Source organism: Crocuta crocuta, unplaced genomic scaffold (genome assembly GCF_008692635.1).
Source record: "Crocuta crocuta isolate KB4526 unplaced genomic scaffold, BGI_CrCroc_1.0 scaffold231, whole genome shotgun sequence".
NCBI lineage: Eukaryota > Metazoa > Chordata > Mammalia > Carnivora > Hyaenidae > Crocuta > Crocuta crocuta.
Genome location: NW_027528357.1, coordinates 5425697 through 5448164, shown reverse-complemented (window position 1 = coordinate 5448164; position 22468 = coordinate 5425697). Strand labels below are relative to the sequence as shown.

Genomic DNA, 22468 nt, shown 5'->3' with positions numbered 1-22468 from the left:
AGTTTTTTTAATTATAAAAAACTAAAAATAAATCATGACTGGGGGCGACTGGGTGGTTCAGTAGGTTAAGCATCTGACTCTTGATTTTGGCTTGGGTCGTGATCTCACAGTTCATGAGTTTGAGCCCCATGTCCGGCTCTGTGCTGATAGTCTGGAGCCTGCTTGAGATTCTCTCTCTCCGTCTCTTTCCCTCCCCCGTGCCTGTGTACGCAAGAAACTTAAGTTTAATAAACTTAAAAAAAGAAATCATGACTGTAAGACTGTATTCATGGGTTTATAGTACTTATTAGTGGCAAGGCTCACTAGCCTCCAGGGTTTAAGCAGAACTAAATCCAGTATTAAATGAGGCCAGATGCAGAGCAAGAGTGATATCTACCCAAGGTTTTATGTAGAATGAGCTCTTTCAAAATAATTAAAGCAAACGATACATTAGTCAGAATTGACACAGGGCCCTAAATTATTTTTACTAATCTTGTTACTTTATAAAATACATAATTTAAATATTCTCCAGCTTAGATGATATGCATATTTTATCTCCCCCAAATGATATATCTACACCTAAAGGGATAATTGTTACAGGCTGTATAGAAAGTTGTAGCTCCTAAGGGATCCCTTGTATTAGCCAAGTAGCTTCAGTTGTATCCATCAGTGGAATAAAGTAATAGTTTAGCAATGAAGTGACTGACATGGAGATTATTGTGAAATCAGCTACTTGCAATCTGACCACTTTTGCTCTTTCATCTCTCTGAGCCTCACTCATTCTGCCAGGTATCATTATTTCTACTTTTACAAACGGCAAAAACAAGGTTCATTCATTTAGTTATGAATAAGAAAAATAATCTCTATATCATGGGATAATTTTTTGAATTCCATGAAGTGATGTACATAAAGTCATTGATATCTTCACTTATTTATTCAACAAATGTATTTGATGAGCACATTCTATATGTCAGGAAGTATGCCAAATTATAAATAGTATTTTTTTTTAAATGTTTTTTTATTTATTTCTAGGAGAGAGAGAGAGAGAGAGCGTGAGCCGGGGAGGGTCAGAGAGAGAGGGAGTCACAGACCGAAACAGGCTCCAGGCTCCGAGCCGGCAGTCAGCACAGAGCCTGACGCAGGGCTTGAACCCACGAACCGCGAGATCATGACCCAAGCGAAAGTCGATGCTTAACCAACTAAGCCACCCAGGCGCCCCTAATTATAAATAGTATTAATACTGTCCCTGCCATCAGAGTTTTTTACAAGCTAATATATGCCTAGCATGTGGGGTGTAATACATGTGCAAATAGAGTATGTTAATTACAGACTTATAAGCTTTTACCAGCAATTCCTTAATACTAATGTTGTATAAATTGAAAATTGTTTCATACACTTTGGGGAAATTTGGCAATAAAACCATGACATGACCTTCTTTTTCCTACTTTCTGTGAATATTCCTCTCTTTTATGGAAGAAATACTAATATAGTTGTATATGAGATGCTTTCCCAGACCTTGCTGCAAGTGTTATGCAATCACTACACTGTACACGCTATCATGTTCCCCAAATCTGGAAAGTTCTGAATTTTGGACCAAATATGATCCAAGGTTTCAGATAAGACTTGCATCAGATAAGATGTGGACTAAAACAACAATTGAACTCTTCTTATCTCATCCTATATGGTTTTGCTGGAAATTATGAGAAAATAGCCTCATTGACCAACCCTCCTGGCCATGACTATCTTGAGAGTTCATTCATTCAAGAGACTGAAATATGATCTAAACAGGACTGAAGTCCTTTCATGGGAAGGATAACCTGGAACTGGAAGATGCTCTCGGATTGTAAGAAGAGGGTCTTAGAGCTGCTGATGGCAACATTTTCCAACAGGTAGCAAGGACCTGTCTGAGAGGGAGGCCAATGCACAAAAGCAGCATAGTTGAGAAATAGGGCAGCAACAAAACACTGACGTCTGGCCCCATGGATCCTGCTATGTTGTGAATCCTTGGACTTTCCAGTTTCTTTGAGAAAATTCTCTTGACCTATTTAAAAGGAGTTTGAAAATGTGTTTTCAAGAAAAATGCTAATTAACCTTCAACTAAGCTTTGATAATAATTATGAGTTAATAGTATATACTTTGGCCTTAATTTTAGAGCATTATTGGCCTTTAATAATGATCTTTCACAAATATATGAGGATTTAATGTCATATTTAATACTCAGAAGCCCAGTTTGGCTACTCCCATCTGATAATACTTTTGACCAACCAGAAAAACTGAATTATCAACTAAAACGACATGTTTTCATTTTTAACTAAGTGACTACTTCTGGAAATCTTCACTAGGAAACATCTTTTAATTCTGAAAATAACTGACTAGATTTGCTTATGATTATTGCCAATCATAGCATCTTTGCCCCTAATAGCTTATTTGTGAAACCTAAAACTGTATACAAAATTTTTTCATTTGGTTAATACCACTACCCGTTCACACAAACTGCCAAATAGATGAAAATATTTTTCAAATAGGATTTCAAGAATTAAAAAGAATTAAACTTATATGTAATGTAACTTTTGTCTTCAGGGAGATTTTTTTTCCCTATTAGATTTTCAGTTAGCATTTATTTATTTATTTACTTANTAGTAATTCATCACCTACATATAATTTATAGTGCTCATCCCAACAAGTGTCCTCCTAAATGCCCCTTGCCCATTTAGCCCATCTCCCCACCCACATCCCCTCCAGCAACCCTCAGTTTGATCTCTATATTTAAGAGTGTCTTATGTTTTGTCCCCCTCGCTGTTTTTATATTCCCTTGCCATATGTTCATCTGTTTTGTATCTTGAAGTCCTCATATGAGTAAAGTCGTATGATATTTGTCTTTTTCTGACTAATTTCACTTAGCATATCCTCTATTTCTATACATGTTGTTGCAAATGGCAAGATTTCATTCTTTTTGAGTGCTGACTAATACTCCATTGCATATAAGCGATCACTTTTAGAACTGAAATGTCAACTACAGAAGACTGTGAAACACATAGCACACAATAGTTAGCTTATCTCCCAACTAATTTCTACCACAAAGTAACACATTAGTACAAGTCCATTCATTCATCTTTCATTCGACAATTTCAATTCAGTTGAATTGAACAGGTACTGAACAGCTTTCGTGAGCAATTAATTGTACTCTAGGTAAGACACTATAGGTGACACAGACAAAAACAGGTTAGGCAGTATAATACTCAAGGAACATCACTTCTTGTAAGGGAGCTAAGGCCCGTATATAAATAACAGAAATAGGAGACAGGATCAAACTACAAAAGATGTACCACAAAGTACAATTTGCACACAGAAGAGAGAGAGATTTAAGGCTGCTTTTAGTGAGAAGTAAGGGCTATCTAAAGAATATTGGATTTAGTCTTCCAAATAGTTCAAGAGATTGAGATAGTGAGGGGTTTCTAATAAAGGGGGCCATGGAATACAATTTAAGGTTAGATTGCATTTTATCGTGTTCCTTGGATACCAGGTACTATGATAGGTGGGAGTTTTTACATTTGTTATTTCCAGTGATGTTGGTTTTCATGAGCAAAATAAATGCTATTTGTTTCTGTTTTTCCCATGAGGAAGCTGAAGCTCACTAATATAAGGTCCACCAGTAATAACCGGTAAAGCAGGGCTAAGAACCAAGATCCCACTGACTTTAAAAATCAAGAGTTCTTTTGTTTGTTTGTTTGTTTGTTTGTTTGTTTTTCCAGATTTTCTCACCAATGGTGCTAATTTTGTCTTGTTTCCTTCCGGGCACAGCTTCCCTCTGCTTGGAGGACATTTCAGCTTTTCCATAGACAGCCAGTAAGTGGTAACTTTGGTCACTATCTGAAGTAGTGCTTTGTTTTTCACTCTGGGAAGTACAGTTTAGCTCAGCATTGATTTGTGAATTAAAAGTAGTTTCTATAGAGAAAAAAATCAAGACTTTTTGTCATTACTCCTTTATAGAATGTCTTCTGGCAACTATTTTGAAGACAAAGAAGTGTGTTCATTCTGCTTTTACATTTTAGATAATCTCTTGCTTCTTCATAGTGACATTTAAGAATTTCTTGAGTCTTCTGTAGTTTCACTAGGTTCTACACAGGTACAGATTTGTTATTTACACTGCTCAGCACTGGTCTATCTCTCTGTTCTTAGGACCAATTGGACTACACAGTTCTATAAAATTCTCCTTTCTCATCTGTTTGAGTGTTGTCCTTATTCTAATTTCTCTTCTGGAATGCCTACTAGATCTATCTCCATCATTCTATTCTCCATCTTAACTCCTTTTTCCTATTTCTCTTCTCTTTTTCTTTCTGTAATTCCCCTTGATAGAGAAGTAGCTTTTTCAGAGTCCCAGTTTTTTACATAATTCTGTTTATGCTCCTGTCTAGTTGCAAACTAAAATCCACATCTCCTGAACTTAAGTGGGCATTCAGACTGCAACCCTGACCTGTTTGGGGCTACATTCACTTTTTCTGTCTTTCTAGTCGGTTACCCTAACCAATTAAAGGCTTACAATTCTGGCTATGAGTTTTATATCAATTTCATAATGTGAAATTTTCCTTTCATTTCTTTCTATCTTAGCTGGGTATTTTAAAGGTTTTTATCTTTTACTTAGTATTTGTAGAGGGAAGGTGGGTGGGCTGTATGAGGGGTACTCCATAAGGTGTAGGTCATCATTTTGCTAAAAGTAAAAGATCCGGTGCTAAATAACTCTGTCAACTATGTTGGCTATATTCCTTACACTCTAGTTACTCTTCAACCTTAATATGTTTAGTAAATAATGAGAGAATAGTACCCATAATTCCTGAGTCAGGAAAAATCAGTGGGCCATATGAGCACACACTGAGCAAAGCACCAGACATCCCATGTGATGGCATAAGGTGAGAAATGAAATAATTGAGCATATTAGAAGAAAAAGTAGAAAGAGGCTAGATTATATTCTCAATATTTCTTATACAATATTACATATAATACCCCAACATCCCACTTCTTTAGAAAACTGGAGATTCAGAAAAATCATACAAAGTTGTACAGGAATTGAATGTAGGTCTCTCAGTTTCAAAAGACCATACTCTATTAAAGTAAGAAATTTAGAATTTGTTCTGAAATGACAGAAGTGTGATGCCATCAAAGCCAGAACTGACGAAGACTACTCCAGGAGCAAAAGCAGGATTCTCATAAAGCCAATCAAGTTCATACACCAGAATCCCTTAACTAGATGGGACTTCCAGAGTCTCTGGATGCTGAAAGTATCCAAGGCAGGGAGGGGAAGCCAAGTTAAAAACCAGTATTTATGTCTGAAAATTGTCTAAAGAGATGTCAAAGGAAAAGAGTCTGAATCATCAAGACTTCTATTTCTTTGTGTGTGTGTGTGTGTTTTCTTTTCTTACTATAAACAAATATTCTTCCTTCTACATAAATTTGCTCACAGTTTTGTAGTATTTTTCTTTTATAAAAGGCCCCATTTTATAAATTTCAGTCACAAACCCTGGTTCTGTCCCTGCCTCAGATAGAAAGTAGGGATGGAGTGTAAGATGAAAATAGAGGAGTTAGAATTCTGTATGAGTACAGGTGTGAGGTGTGAAGGGATAGAACTAAAATGATAGCCAATAAAATTCAAAATTATTGGACTGATTTGGGAAATATAGTAAAGAAAGAATCAACAGAATTCAATGAGTGGTAAGATGCAAGCCATAAGTGTAAGAAAGAGTCTAATCTCCTCTATGGCCATACCACCCTGAAAGTGCCTAATCTTGTCTGATCTTGGAAGCTAAGTAGGGTCAGGCCTGGTTAGACCTGGATGGGAGAGAGAGTCTAATCTCATTCCAGGTGTATGAACATGGCTATAAATGACAATAGTGGTCCTATTACCAGAAAAAGGCAAGTCAAGAGGAACTTACTGGTGATCTGGTAGATGAGATGAAAGATCAGTGGTGAGGATGAAGGATGGAGAATACAAAGAGATCAGTGAAGACATAACGATGTATTTGTCCAGCATGTGGCTGACATTTTTAATGAAATACAAAAGCTCTGCAGATGACTGAATTTCTATTGTGAGAGTTGCTTATACTGAACAGATCTCTGAGGCAGTAGATAAGGTAAGACACAGTACATGGCCAAGCCCAGGATCTTAGGAAGTGGCCCAAAAGCAAGAAAAGAAAATAAGGAGAAACAGCAACAAGATGCTCAAGAAAATGGGGGTGAGTTCATTAAGAATACAATGTTTGCATCTAGTGCAAAGGCAGTCTGTGATCTATTAATAAACCAATTAAATGGGGGTTAATTGGTCCAGAGTCTGGATGAGGGACCACTGGGGGAGTTGGTAGTAATATGTGTGATCTGTGAATATATAATAATCTTTCAGAAAACTTGGCAAAGAAGGATGGACTTCTCAGACTGTAGCAGAGGAGATCCAAGATGAAATATTTTCTTTAAGTCTAGGGACATTTTTTTAAGGCAGAAGAGAAGAAATTTCCCTCTCTCAGTGAAAAGGGAAAACTGAAAATGTGACCGTTGGGATGGATAATGGAGTAGCCTTATGAAAGATGCTGAACAATGGAGGAAGAGAGGATGCAGGGTCATCCAGGGACAAACACAGTGAGGACATTTCCTCTGTAAAGACAGTGGCAAATACTTCAAAATGTTAGGTGATTGTGAAAGTTCTTAATATTGCTTGTGCAGGCTCTTTGAGTGATGACCAAGACTAAAGTACATCCGTGCTAAAGACGGCCAACGTGAAACAGAGATGCAGATTGCTGAAACTGAAAAAGTAAAAGAATTCTAATTTCAAAAGGCCAGATAGCAAAATGATTAATGGTAGTATTAGAGGATACAATTAAAAAGAAATACTATGAATAAAGGACTCAGAAGATGGTATGAAAGTATCTCTGGGGATGGTAGATGACATGTATGAAAAAGAGACCAAAAATTGGTACAAGTAGCAGGTGGGGAATTCAAACAAAATGTGTTTGCTAATTAGCATCAATTAAGTTAATTGGTCATGAAGACAGAAATGTACATAGTTCTGTGAATAATAACATGAATAATGGCTGCACAGGTATTAGAGAGTTTTCAATCATGGCCTTATATGAAGGGATGGGTATATCTTTATTAATCAAAGTTTAGTTTAAAGAAGCACTTTAATTTCTATTTTATAATATTTCCATTAGCTAAGAATGAATAGCAAGTGTCACTGTAGTTTTTGCAATGGTCATAATAGGGAAGTTTTAAATTGAAAACAAATTCTGATCTCTCTACTTGCATCTGAATTCGGCAACTAAAGTCAAATGATGTAATTGGTGAAATTCCCTAGGAAAAAATATACTATATCCTAAACATTATTTCTTTTCTCATGAAAGAATCATGAGCTCAAAAGGCCAGATACCAAAATAGCTAAGAGAGGTATTATAAGATGTAATTTAAAAAAATACTATAATAAAGAGCTTTGATTATGGTATTAAATATGTGATTTTCATAATTAGATTTAAATAATTTTTAAAATTTCATCTCACTTTTTCCCTCAAAACTGTTATCAGAGCTGCCAAAGAAATATGTGCTCTATGACAAACAGAACAAAAAGATGACTAGAACCTCAGATAAACTTTGGCTCTGAACTTTGTGGCAATTAGGCACAAATGTAAATATATTTAGTTGCATTGTCCTAGTAAAGAGGTAACAGACAGCATTCTACTTCCACAGAAGCATTTTCTTTTCTTATATTACATTCTAAAAGAAGTTTCTGAAATAAGGTAATTTACTATGGACATTTAGTAGCTTAATGGACAATGTCTTTGGCAAAATATTACAAAAGATGTCATAGACTTATTTCATCAAACACAGTTAATCATATGTATTAAAAAGTAAGCAAGTAGGTGATTTTTCAAGAGGCTGAATTTATTGAATTCAAATATCTAGGCTACCTGATCTAACTTCGTACAGTGGCAAAATTTGAGATAACAGTAAGAATGATGGACTGCAAGCATCTTAGACTGATTCCCCTAAATATTTCCTTAGTGTTTTATAAAAATACATATAAACATATGCAGCATGGTGAAAAAGTCTCTAACAATACAGGCTCAGAAAACAGAAAGATAAATCACATCATGTAACTCAGATTATAGTAAGGAATGGACCAACCCTACCTTGTTCATAAAGTTTTGCTTTTATGAATTTATCTGTCTTAGGTGCTCTTGAATTTAAGATCAGGACACCTTGGAGAAATAGATATTTTTCTAGAAAAATCAGCATATTTTTTTTTTTTAGAAAACTAGCTAAAGTAATTTGAGAGTCTAAGCTACACAATGAATCAGTAGTTATTTGATATATTTGTTAAAGGATTAATTTCATGACTGCTTAACTCATTGAATTCTAAAAACCTAATGAAAACTAAAACAATACTCTAGATGAAACTTATGAGATTTATTTTTCATAAAACATGCCATTTTATATTCAACACTGAGGATTTTATGATTTGAGATGATTGGTAAGAGTGAGGTGTTAAAAATGCATAGAAAAGAATCATAATATACTTACTGTACTTCACCCATTACAGAGACTATTTGGAGTGACAGCATGAAATTTTTTTTTAACTCTCATAATTGTTTTATTATTATGAAGAGTTTGGGTTTACAAAGTAATAGCATTTTCCAAATTACTGCCTTCAATTGTAAAATAGGTACAATTTTAGGTAGTAAACATGCCAAATCTAACTGCTGAAAGACTTGGAGTCTTTAAAATATTTTTGTAGCATTACTATTATTATTATGAACAGAAATAGCAATGATAAAAATCAAATCGAGTTTTGTGAACACCCACAATTTCATTTGTGTGAGTGTGTGGGGGTAGCTTAGAATTAAGCAGAATTAATGTTCTTCATTGTTCACTGCTGTGTCCTGCACAGTTGCTTTCATGATCTCATTTTCCTGGTGGGAGCCACCTCTATTAAACAAGAAAATGAGGTGTGTGTAGGGGCAGGGGGTATGGTCAGAGACACAGAAGGGTAGCAAGGATTTGGACTTGAACTCAAGTGTCTTCATGTCCATTGATTTTTTAAGTGGCTTGTTTTCTTTCTTTCTTTTTTTTTTAAAATATAATTTATTGCCAAATTGGCTAACATACAGTGTGTAAAGTGCTCTTGGTTTTTGGTGGTGGCATGAAATTTTAGCTGTTTAAGTAATCAAGATCTGTGGGGTCTTGATAATTCTAGTGAAATAAAAAAATCATAAACACATATCCTAATATTTGTATGCATTCAGTGAAGTCAATTGAAAGTATTTATGGCAGCATCTAAATTCTTATGTGATAGTGTAGAATAATTAACTATACATAGATTTTGTATTAATGACAGCAGGAAATTAATAAAAGTGAATGCCAACATTTCCAAGTACAGACTAATAGGTGTTGTGATAAATCATTTCTATGGGATTATTTCTTTGAAATTTTTTTATTTAAATGATTTTTTAAAAATTTATTTCTGAGAGAGACAGACAGCGTGAGCAGGGGAGGGTCAGAGAGAGAGGGAGATACAGAATCTGAAACAGGCTCCAGGCTCTGAGCTGGCTGTCAGCACAAGCCTGATGCGGGGCTCGAACCCACGAACTATGGGATCACGACCTGAGTGGAAGTCAGATGCTCAACTGACTGAGCCACCTAGGCGCCCCTCTTTGAATTTCTTACAGTCAACACAGAACATGCAATTCAATATTTTCTGTTTCACTCTACTTAAGGCATCTTATGGCTTAGATGCCCCAAATAACTGAAGAGCTAAGTTTTTGAATGCCACTTTCATTTTATAACATGGAATCCCCTACCAAACAATCCTATACTTAATAATTTCGTTTAATGATATGTTTAAAAATTCTTTATGTTATTTTGTTGACCTGTTAAATACTACAGAATAAGTTGCATGTAAAAATAACTACATACTGAAATTGAGACTTTCTTTCATATCTCCTTACACAAAACACATTAGAAGAAAGATTCTTTTATTTAATGATGTTTCAACAACAAAAACTTTGCATATTATCTTATACCAAATTTAAAAGTGAGGACAAAAAATATTCACATATAATATTTAGTTGTAATTACTATATGCCATAGTCATACATTTTCCTATCTGTTCTAGATAAGGATAAGGATTCAAAATGACATATGACTTCCCCATGTCCCATGCCAATAAAGTGATACATAAGAAAGAAAAAAAAAATCAAGATTCCAAGTATCAACTAGATGGTAGATTTGTTATTTTCAGTAGTACGTTACTGAGTAAATGTATAAAGAAATAAACTGGGGCATCTGGGTGGCTCAGTCAGTTAGGCGCCCAACTTTCATCTCCGCTCGGGTCATGATCTCATGGTTGTAAGATTGAGCCCTGCATCAGGCTCTGCACTGGGCACTGAGCCTGCATAAGAGTCTCTCTCTCTTCCTGTCCCTCTGCTCCTCCCCTGCTCATGCACATGTACATTCACACATGCTTTCTGTCTCTCAAAAGAAATAAAAAAAGAAATGAAAAGAACCTACAATATAAATTTTCATTCATGTTCTTCATTTATCATTTAATTATATTCGAGTTTGTTACTTAAATATTTCATTTCCTACAACTTGTCACCTCAATGAATCATAGTGATCAGGGAACATGTTATATTTTCCTAACTGGTCAGAAATCTCTAATATTTCTACTTAATATTTTGTATAATGTTATGGACATTGTTGAATAAGTGAACAAAATGAATGAATAAAAATGAAATATAAAAATAAAATTAAATAAAATTGCATTTCTTACAGCATATTTCTTTAGGATTAGTTTGTAAAACTACTTGGCTATGTATTAGTCAACTTTTGTTGTTCTCTAAGCAGAGCACAGGGTTTACAACAAATAGATATCCATATTAAAGTAAATAAATACAATCAATAGAAAAACCTGTGGAAGTATCTTATATGCCTTAGAGAAATTAAGAATTTTACAGAATAATGATTTTTTTTCTCTTAAAGAATAGTTCATGGAAATAAGATAAATTTTTCCATATAATATCTAAAAATATGACAAGATTAGGAAAAATAGTAATGCCAGATGCTGGTAAAATAAAAATCTCAATGTATGATATCATCTTTATTTTTACTGAAAAAGAAGAGTATACATTGTATATTGAGCTCTGAATGAGACCACTGCTATTTTACAATAGCTGCTAAGTGGTGCTGAACCAAATGTCAATGCCAGGACTCTAGGCTTTTTAGATTTTTAGATACCCTTTCATCTCTCTCCTGTTGTAGGTAATAATAATTTTTAAATATTCAATAATGGGAGAAATACCTTTATTTTCTTCAAGCAAACTCTCCTCTCTTATACCGTACCACCACCTCTACCGTCAAATTTAGTTTGATCAGGCATAGCAATGCCATTTTTATTAAAAAAAATTTAATGTTTATTTATTTTTGAGAGAGAGAGAGAGAGGGAGAGAGAGAGAGAGAGAACGAGCGCACGAGTCGAGGAGGGCCAGAGAGATAGGGAGACATAGAATCCGAAGCAGGCTCCAGGCTCCGAGCTGTCAGCACAGAGTCTGACAGAGAACTCAACCCATGCACCGCAAGATCATGACCTGAGCTGAAGTCAGATGTTTAACCAACTGAGACACCCAGATGCCCCTTAAAATGACATATGCACCACAAGCTCTGACTTCAGTATGGTTATTATTCCAAGAAGTAAGCAAATACTTAAATGGAGTATTGTGTGATTGTTTAACACAAACATTTTGGGGAGCTTTTATCAAATGATAGATTAAATAATATTTGCAAATATTTTCGGATTTAAGATTTACTGAGTGGTTACTATCTGTCAGAAATGGCTTGCAACTGGCAATTTAGGTAATCCTCATGACCTTACAAATCAGGAGTTATTATTTCCAGAGGAGGTATCGAAGTACAGGTAGCTGAAGTAACTTGCTGGGTCACACAGCCACAAAATTGATGGATCCAGAACTCCAAACCAGGCGCTCGGGGGACTGAACCTTGTGCTTGAAACCATCTAGGCACATAGCTCTCAATAAGAGTCATTCTATTTTTAAAAATGTTGAAGGTATTTTTACAAGCCAGTGAAGAATTCATAGTAGATAGTGAACTGACTGCTTTGGTCATTTCATTTAGATATAAAAACCTATTTCTCCTATAGGACATACTCTGAAATCTTTCCTAGCTTCACTAATATTACCCCTTCACACCTAACACATTACAGGCACTGGTCACAAGCACTAACAGTCTTGGCTTTGATGGACCCAAGAAAGGGAAATAAACTGATTCAGAAAATTGTTAATACATTTTTGCTCATGTACACAAAAAACAAAAATAAAAAAAAATATTTTTTAAATGTATACACTATTTCTGGGTATAACAATTCGAGAAAGGTGAAATAAAGTTCAAAAAACATTGATACTGGATCTCCACCCATAAGTAATCTAATGTCAGCATAATCTCGTCCATCTAGAAAGCCCATACGAATATAAAAGCTCAAGTTATCATCCACAAGCACGAAAATACATGGAGTACAACAAACCCTTATTTTTTAAGTGAGGATTTTCATTCCCTGATCTTTAACTTTCAAGCTTGCAATCTGTTAACCATTGGTATGAAAACAATATTATTTAGGTGGAGCCATCCATTTCCTTTCCTTTGGTTCCAGAGAAAGCCATTCTCACACGCCATCTAAAGCAACAACTGGTGCTTCAAGCCTTGGTTAACCTTATACCCACTTTGTTAGTGACAGAAAAACGAACATGAATGAGATGCTGGTTCTCATTGGTTTTTATGCATATCACCCTCATTTGCTGTGACATGATGCCATGTGGGCCTGTGAGCTGGTCTCACCAGCTATGCCTTATTGAATAACAAAGGGGGATAAATACTTCAGGAAGATGAAAAGGAGAAGGGGGTAAAAACAAACAAGCAAACAAAAAACCCTTTGACCTGACATTATGGAAGAAATAAAAAAGACACTAAGATGAAAAAAAAAATAGTGTCATGGTTTACATGTGGGATTTTGATGGAATCTAGGGCTGTGTTTTAATTCAAAACTCACCATCTCAAAACCACTTCTTTTCATCCGCCTGCAGGACTTGAGGTAAGTACGTATACGTTTTCTGGCACGCTCTTGATACTCAGGGAATTGTCGCCTGCATGAGTCAATGATAGCCTGGATCTTTTCTTTGGGCTGCTTAGAGATTGGGACCATTCGGTCCAAGTTTTCATCTACAAACAGCCTGACAAACATCTGTTGGCAAGAGGGAGACAGAGGAGAAGGGTTTGGAGGACTGCTCTCTGCTGTTCCTAGCTTCCTGTCATGATTACCGATAGGAAAATACTTTTTTCTGCTTTATGCACTGGAGAACTTTGCATTGGAAAGCCAGAGATTTTAAGCAAACACCTTTTAAAGGCTTTTTAAATGGCNGGGGAAAAAAAAAAAAAAAAAAAAAAAAAAAAACTAGAGAGAAAGAGAGAGAGGCAGACAGACAGACAGACAGACAGAAAAGTATAGACTATCGTGTAGGAAAAAAAATCAGGAAATAACAGTAGACTGTGACAATTAAGCACCCCATAAAATTCTGCATTAATGATCAATATGGCTGCTACATTGCTACAATGCACAGTGTACTAATCTCTGATAACAATAGGGACTCTTTGGTCATGCATAATTAGATAAGCCAGGAAGGCAAAAGGAATAACTGTTGACAGGCATACTCTTCCGAGGAATAAACTGAGGCCCCCTCAACCTCTAGGTAAACATGCATACTCACACAACACAAATCCATTTTTCAGCTCACATTTGGCTTTAAAATTCTAAACAAAACCCAGCAATTCTGGTGTCTGGTTGGCAAAGAGAGTTTCATGTATTTTTTTAAATCCTTCTGTAAATTAAACAAACACGTCTCTAGAATATCCACATTTACCGACAAGCAACAACATGAAAGTGAACTGGTAAAAAGTAAGCCACACGGGGATGGTGGCGGGACTCACATTGAAAGCTTTCAGCCGCTCTGCCTCAACGCCATCAGTCTCGTTAACTTTCTCAGAATCGTCGTGGTCATCGTGGTCATCTTCATCCTCGTCACCCCTGTTTAGAGACAGGTCCTCGGCACCTCGGTCTACACTCTCATTTTTGCCAGAGTCGTAGCTTGAGTAGCTGTGTGCAGGGGACTGAAAAGAAAGTGAGGGGGATTGCTGCTTTGAAATTCATGGCACAGCTTACAAATTTTATCCTTAAATTTCAACTATTGTGCAAAAATCTTGTTGAAAGAAGTTAATTCCAGAGTGGGGGCTATTTTCATTTGAATCAAAATTAATTAAGATTAGATTAAAAACCCACTTTCGAAGTCACACCAGCCACATTTCAATAACTGCGTGGAACATTCTTTCACTGCAGGAAGTTTTACCAAATTTGGCTTTTCAAGGCCAAACATAATTTCCACTCAACATACATAGTCTAAAAAAAAAAAAAGACCAATGTGTAATCACCTTTGCAAGAGAATCATTGAATCAATCATATACTATGAGAAAGAGAAATGACCTCCGTGCTTAGTCAATCTAACTGCTTTAGTATGTTTAATCAACTGAGCCACCCTCTGCTTTAGTATTTTTTAAACAGTTAAGGAAACTGAGGGATGGATATATTTAATCGATTTGCCCAACAAGGACTATACAAAATATTGATACCAGGGCTGCTATTTATAAACCATATGCTTGAAAATCGGTTTTTAAATGGTTGTGAATCATAGGATGGCATCTAATTTTGGTCTAGAGAAAAGGAGCCAGGTTTCCTCTGAATTATCTGTTAAGTTTAATGCTTTCTAAAGCTTAGTAGATGAATGCCAACTGACACAGTTTTCACAAACTTTGATAACTATGTTCAAGGGCAACCATAGGTCCTATTGTGGAAGCTGGTACTTCTTTGTCAGTGAAGTACCTTTGCCTTTCAGAAACAGCTTCTGTCTGTTTCACCAGGTGAAAATGCCAATTGTAGGGCATCAGGCTTCTCTACCCTAGCGGTACCCCAACTTTACCTCTAGGTAACTTAAATCAAGTTGAATCCAGCAGGGTTAAACAGGACAGAGTCTTAATAACATAATCTGAGATTCTAGATTCAACTTGTGCCCGAAATTAACCCATGAAACCTTCAGCTGTGTGATACTGTACATCTTCCACATTGGCCCTCCCTTTAGTTTTTTTCTTTGCCTAAATCTGAGTTTTTAGTCCTTTGCGATTTAGTCTTATGTGGTACAGAAATCAACTATTATCAGGCCAGATTAACAACCCAAATTTCACCTATAACGTAGACACATAGGTGGTCTTAGCTAATAGATACTATCTCTGTAAACAGCAGCAGCATCTTCCAATCAACAAAATAAAATGCTTACGAAAGAACTTTACAATGGAAAATGTTAAATCAGCAGTGTTCAAAAATGCCTGTGTGCAATGATAACATGTGTAAGTATGTTTTAAGGATCATACTGTTATTACTGCTCTATTAGAGGAAGAATAATAAAACTAGAATAGTTCACTGATATTAAAAATAAAGCTAAAACTGGGGCGCCTGGGTGGCTTAGTCAGTTAACCGTCTAACTTTGGTTCAGGTCATGATCTCACGGTTCATGGGTTTGAGCCCCATGTCGGGCTCTGTGCTGACAGCTTGGAGCCTGGAGCCTGCTTTGGATTCTGTGTCTCCCTCACCCTCTGCCTCTCTCCTGCCTGCACTGTCTCTCTCTCTCTCAAAAATAAATAAAACATTAAAAAATAAAGTTAAAATGTAAAAACCAGTATATTTGACAATATATCATTGTAATATTATAATATTATTTTAAATTGTTAACAAGGTAGATTTACCTAATAAAATATAAGGCAAATATTCCATAGGTTTGAAAAATACAGCGCATATATATATATTTTAATATTTTTTATTTATTTCTAGGAGAGAGAGAGAGAGAGACAGCATGAGCAGGGGAGAGTCAGAGAGAGAGGGAGATACAGACTCTGAAATAGGCTCCAGGCTCTGAGCTGGCAGTCAGCACAGAGCCCGACGCGGGGCTCGAACCCACGAACCACAAGATCATGACCTAAGCGAAAGTCGGATGCTTAACCGACTAAGCCACCCAGGTGCCCCAGCATATATATATTTTTAAATGAGAATGTGCAACATTTTAAAAGTGTTATAATACACTTATCTGAATGCAAATATGGTAGGCTAATATATTCTTTCTACATGACATGTGAGACACACAACCCAGCCGTCTGCTGTAACTAGAACCATTTGGAATGATGTAGGATTTACACCTCTAGTCCCTCTAGGTAAAGAAAATCCAGTCTTACAGATCTGAGAATATTCAGAATCTAAATCTCAAGCATAATCAAATTTTCCCTCTACAGTATAAACTGAAATTTTTATAACCCTGAATCTGGTTTCTCAGCTGGAATGTCTTTTTCTGCCTCTGCCACTACTGAAGATAGAACTAGATTTCAAGGCCAATCCCAGTAAATTCAATTTCCACAAAGATTCCCTCTTCTATCCCATCTAGTTCAATGTTTCTCTACACTGTGAACTCTTAATATATGGCATTTGACGTAAAATGAAAGACTATCATTGCTCTCTACTTTTCATGTTAATTTGCATTTTCTTTCAAGCTACATTGAGATAGGAATCAGCACATGACCTTCTACTTTCTTCCCTACAGCAACAAAGAAATGCTGTCTACAGAAATACCACTTAAGACTTCTTGCAGTGCCCCATTTTCTACAAAACTATCTGGCCTTTAAAAATGGAGGAATGAAGACAAGTCACAGATTGATAGAAAATATTTACAAAAGGCACATCTGATAAAGGACTGTTAATCAAAACACACAGAGAACACTGACAACTAAATGATAAGAAAGCAAACAACCTGATTAAAATATAGACAAAAACCTTAAGAGATAACTCACCACAGGAGATAATCAGAGGGCAAATAGGCACATCAAAAGACATATATAGGTCATCAGGGAAATGCAGATTAAAACACTGAGATACCATTATATGGCCAAATCTGGAACACAGTCAACATCAAATGCTAATGAAGATAAAGAGCAACAGGAATTCATTCACTGCTGGTGGGAATGCAAAATGGTTCAAACACTCACTTGGGAAGACAGTTTGGCTTTTTCTTTCAAAACTAAACATACTCTTATCATATGATCCAGGAGTCATAGTCCTTGGTATTTACGCAAGGAGTTAAAAACTTAAGTCTACACAAGAAATTGCATAGGGATATTAATAGAGGCTTTATTCATAATTTCTAAAACTTAAAAGCAGTCAAGAGGGGCTTCAGTAGGTGAGTGGATGCATTAACGGTGGTACATCCAGATAATGGAAGATTATTCAATACTAAAATATAGGAGCTAAAAAGCCATGAAAATACATGTTACCAAGTGAAAGAAGCCAACCTAAAAAGGCTACATATTACATGATTTGAACTATAAGATATTCTGAAGAAAACAGAACAGTAAGAAGATCATTGGTTACCAGGGGTTGGGGGTGTGCAGGGATGAATAAGCAGAGCACAGAGGATTTCTAGGGCACTGAAAATACTCTATATCATACTATAATGGTAGATACATGTCATTCAAGCCCATAGAATGTACAACACCATGATTTCTAATATAAACCATGGACTTTGGGTATCTATAATTTGTCAATGTAGGTTTATCAATTATAACAAACGTACCACTCTGATAAGTGAAGTTGATAATAGGGGAGGCTATACGTCTCTAGGGGCAGAAGGTATGTGGAAATCTCTATACCTTCTTCTTAATTTTGATATGAGGCCACAAATGACTCCAAATAGCCAAAAAAATCTTGGCAAAGAAAAACAAAGCTGAAGGCATCATGCTCCCTGATTTCAATATAGATTACAAAGCTATAGTAATTAAAACTGTATAGTATTGATAGAAAAACAGCCACCTAGATCAGTAGAATAGAATAGAAAACCTAGAAATAAGCCCTTGCACATATATTTGCCTTAATTACACATTCCATTTTATCTCTTGACATAACCTATGGCTCTCCTTACCAAAGACCTACTGAAAATACATTTCCTCTTCCATTTTCTCACATTTTTATCTCCATAATAGCACTGCCAGCTCTGGAAGTCGAAAACCCCTCACAAAAATGAGACTTCATCTGTTTGCTTACTCTGTGGTCAGAGCATAGAACGGCTCAGACAGCAATATCACAGTGGTTGACATGAGATGTAGCTGAGGCCGGAGGGGCCATTTTTAATATATGCAGCCAAGGGAAATAAAGAGAAACCTTTCATTTCTTTATTATGCCCTAAAAAAGGGAAGAATCTCATGAATTTAGTGCCTGGCAACCATGCTTTCATTATAGTCTATGTAGCTCTGCCACAGCACTGATTGTGAAGTCTTATACAAGTTAGCTTATATATCCATCTTCCACAAGACTAAGAGTTACTTGAAGTTGGGGACACTTCAAGGCCATGCCTTCTCCGAGAATCTTTATAACCTTACACAATGTCAAGCACATGGTGGGAATAAGGTAAATATTTTCTGAATAAGTGACTGCTTACTATTAGAGCTGTACAGAAGATAATTTGAAATTTTTAAATGGCAATTTAGAAATTTATCTTGCCAGTTACTTCTTTTTTTGATCAAGTTACAATTGGCATACAATATTATATTGGTTTCAGGGATATAACAGTGATTTAATATTTGGATATATTGCAAAATGATTCAAATAATTCTAGCTAATCTCTGCACCATACATAATTACAAAATTGTTTGTGATGAGAACGTTTAAGATTTACTTTAACAACTCTAAAATATACCATAGAATATTCTTAACTACAGACCATGGCATATATTATATCTCTATGACTTACTTTATAACTCAAAGTTTGTACCTTTCGACTTTCTTCAACTATTCCCTACCCACTAGATCCCTAATGTGCTTTCTCTATTTCTGAGCTTGGTTTTTTTGTTTTTCAAAATTCCACCTATTAGTGAGATCATTTGGTATTTGCCTTTCTCTGACTCCTCTTACTTAGCAGAATGTCTTCATGGTCTATCCCTGTTGTCACAGATGGCAACATTTCCTTCTTCATATAGCTGAATAATGATCTACTGTATATATACACTACATTTTCTTGATTCTCTCATCCATTGATGGACACTTAGGTTGCTTCAATGTCTTGGATATTATAAATAATTATATAATGAACATGGTAATGAATATATCATTTTTCAATTAGTGTTTCATTTTCTTTTACACAAATACCCAGAAGTAGAATTGGTAGATCATCCCATTTAACAGGCTGCCTTTATGTTTTGTTGGTTTCCTTCACCGTGCAAAAGCTTTATATTTTGATTTAATCCCACTTGTTTACTTTTACTTTTGTTGCTTTTGGTGTCATGTCCAAAAAAATTATCACCAACACTGACATCAAGGAAATTACAGCCTGTATTTTCTTTCAGAATTTCATTGTTTCAGATCATATATTCAAGTCTTTAACCCATTTTGAGATTAAGTGTATGATATGAGATAGTAGTTTAGTTTCATTCGTTTGCAGGCAGCTGTCCAATTTTCCCAACACTGCTTATTGAAGACATGGTCTTCCCATTGTCTATTCTTGGTTTTGTCATAAACTGTGCAAGGGCTTATTTCTAGGTTTTCTATTCTATTCTATTCCACTGATCTAGGTGGCTGTTTTTCTGTCAATACTATACAGTTTAAATTATTATAGCTTTGTAATATATATTGAAATCAGGGAGCATGATGCCTTCAGCTTTGTTTTTTTTTTTTTGCCAAGATTTCTTTGGCTATTTGGAGTCATTTGTGGTTCCACACAAATTTTAGGATTATTTGTCCTACTTCTGTGAAAAAATGCCATTGGAATTTTCTTATGTTTAAATAAATTTATTTGATAAGGATTGTATTGAATCTCTAGATTACTTTGGGTAGTATTGACATTTTAACAATATTATTTCTTCCAATCAATGACCATGGGATATTTTTCCATTTGTCTGTGTCAGTTTTAATTTCTTTCATCAACGTCCTGTACTTTTCAGTGCATAGGTCTTTCACTTCCTTGGTTAAGTTTATTCACATATTTTTTTAAATGTAATTGTTAATTATATGGTTTTATTAATTTCTTTCTCATAGTTGTTATTAGTGTATAAAATCACAACAAAATTTTTTGAATTGAAGCATAGTTGAAGAACAAGATATTTATGTATATTGATTTGATATTCTGTAACTTTACTGAATTCAGTCAGCTTTTAAAAATTTTTAAAAATTCAGTCAGCTTTTTATTCATTACTAGATATATTGGGCAATCGTAAAATCATTAAAAATATGAGCAGTCTAGAAGCACTGGTTTTCAAAGAGTTCCTGCTATATCAGTAGTAACTGCATCTTCTGGGAACTTATAAAAAAAAATTATTGGACCCCATCCAAGACCACCTGAATCAGATACTTTGGCGCTAAACCCAGCAATCTGTTTTAACATGCCTTCCAGTGTATTCTGATGCACTCTCAAGTGTGAGAACCAGTAGCCGAGAGTTAACTTCTACTTATGTGAAATAAGACAGAACAAGTTAAATGACACTAGAGAAAACAGATACAAATCTAAAATATGAGACATTGTATAGGACAATTGATTTTGGTTCTGCAAGAAGTGACACAGGAAAAACAAGTGACATATCAGAAGAAATTTAAGAGGCATACAGACATAACTTGTTTTACTGCATTTTATATATACTGGGTTTTTTTCCCCTTTGGTTATTTTTTTTTTTAATTGAAGGTTTGTGGCAACTCTGTGTCATGCAAGACTATCATCACCATTTTTTCTAACAGCATTAAGCTCACTTTGTGTCACACTTGGTAATTCTTACACTATTTTAAGCTTTTCTTTATTATTATATTTGTTATAGTGATTTGAAATCAGTGAACATTGGTGATACTATTATAATTGTTTTTGGGGCATCACATACCATGCCCATAAAAGATAGTTAACTTAATTTAGAAAGTGTGTCTGCCTGCTCCACTGACCAGCAGTTCCCCCATCTCTCTCCCTCTTCACAGGCCTTGCTATTAGCTAAGATAACAACAATATTGAAATTAGTCCAATTAATAATCCTATAATGATCTCTAAATGTCAAGTCAAAGAGTCACTTGTCTCTCACTTTAAATCTAAAGCTAGAAAGGATTAAGTTCAGTGAAGGAGGCATGTCAAAAGCTGAGACAGGCCAGAAGCTAGGCCTCTTGTGCCAAACAGTTAACCAAGTTGTGAATGCAAAGGAAAAGTTCTTGAAGGAAATTAAATGTGCTGCTGCAGTGACCACACAAATGGTAAGAGAGCAAAACAATCTTATTTCTGATATGGAGAAAGTTTTAGTGATCAAACCAGCCATAACATTCCCTTAAGCCAAAGCCTAATCCAGAACAAGGCCCTAACCCTCTTCAATTCTATGAAGGCTAAGAACAGTGAGGGAGCTAAAGAAGAAATGTTTGAAGCTAGCTGAGGTTGGTTCAGGAAGTTTAAGGAAGGAAGCTGTCTCCCTAACACCAAAGTACAAGGTGAAACAGCAAGCATTGATGTAGAAGCTGCAGCAAATTTTCCAGATAATCCAGCTAAGACAATAGAGATAGCTATACTAAATAATAAATTTTCAATATAAGACATAACAGCCTTATATAGGAAGAAAATGCTAACTAGGACTTTCATAGCTGAGAGAAGTCAATGTATGGTTTCAAAGCTTCAAAGGACAGGATGACTCTTTTGAAAGGGGTTAATGTGCTGGTGACTAAGTTGAAGCCAGTGCTCATTGACCATCAAGAAAATCCTAGGGTCCTTAAGAATTATGCCAAATATATTCTACATGTTTTATAAATGGAAAAACAAAGCCTTGATCACAGCACATTTGTTTACAACATGGTTGGTTGAACATTTTAAGCCCAATGTTGAGAACTACTGCTCAGAAAAAACAAGATTCATTTCAAAATATTACTGCTCATTGAAAATGCACCTGGTCACCCGAGAGCTCTAATGGAAATGTACAATGAGATTTTGTTTTTATGCCTGCTAACACAACATCCATTCTAGAGGCCATAGATCAATGAGTCATTTTGACTTTCAAGTCTTATTATAGAAGAAATATATTTCATAAAGTTATAGCTGCCATAGACAGTAATCCTTATGATGGTTCTGAGCAAAGTAAATTGAAAATCTCCTGGAAAGGATTCACCAGTCTAGATTCCATTCAGAACATTTGTGATTCACAGGACGAGGTTAAAATATCAACTTTAACAGGAGTTTAGAAGTTGATTTCAGTCCTCATGGGTGACTATGAGTGGTTCAAGACTTAAGTGAAAGAAGTAACTGCAGATGTGGTGTTAATAGAGTGAGAACTAGAATTGGAAATGGAGCCTGATGAC

The 22468-nt window shown here is 35.5% G+C and overlaps 1 protein-coding gene across 4 annotated transcripts in view; it reads right to left on the bottom strand.

Annotated features, from left to right (window-relative positions):
• The window catches only part of NOL4 (nucleolar protein 4), a 301716-nt gene that overhangs the window by 96179 nt on the left and 183069 nt on the right, over positions 1 to 22468 (bottom strand). For 2 of the 4 annotated variants that reach the window (XM_077753822.1, XM_077753825.1), the window contains 2 exons: positions 14008 to 14187; positions 13073 to 13264 (listed from right to left, as the gene is read on the bottom strand). In XM_077753822.1, coding sequence (XP_077609948.1) covers positions 13073 to 13264; positions 14008 to 14187 — 372 coding nt within the window. The remainder of the gene's footprint in view (positions 1 to 13072; positions 13265 to 14007; positions 14188 to 22468) is intronic. The other 2 variants (XM_077753823.1, XM_077753821.1) reach the window with 1 other exon arrangement.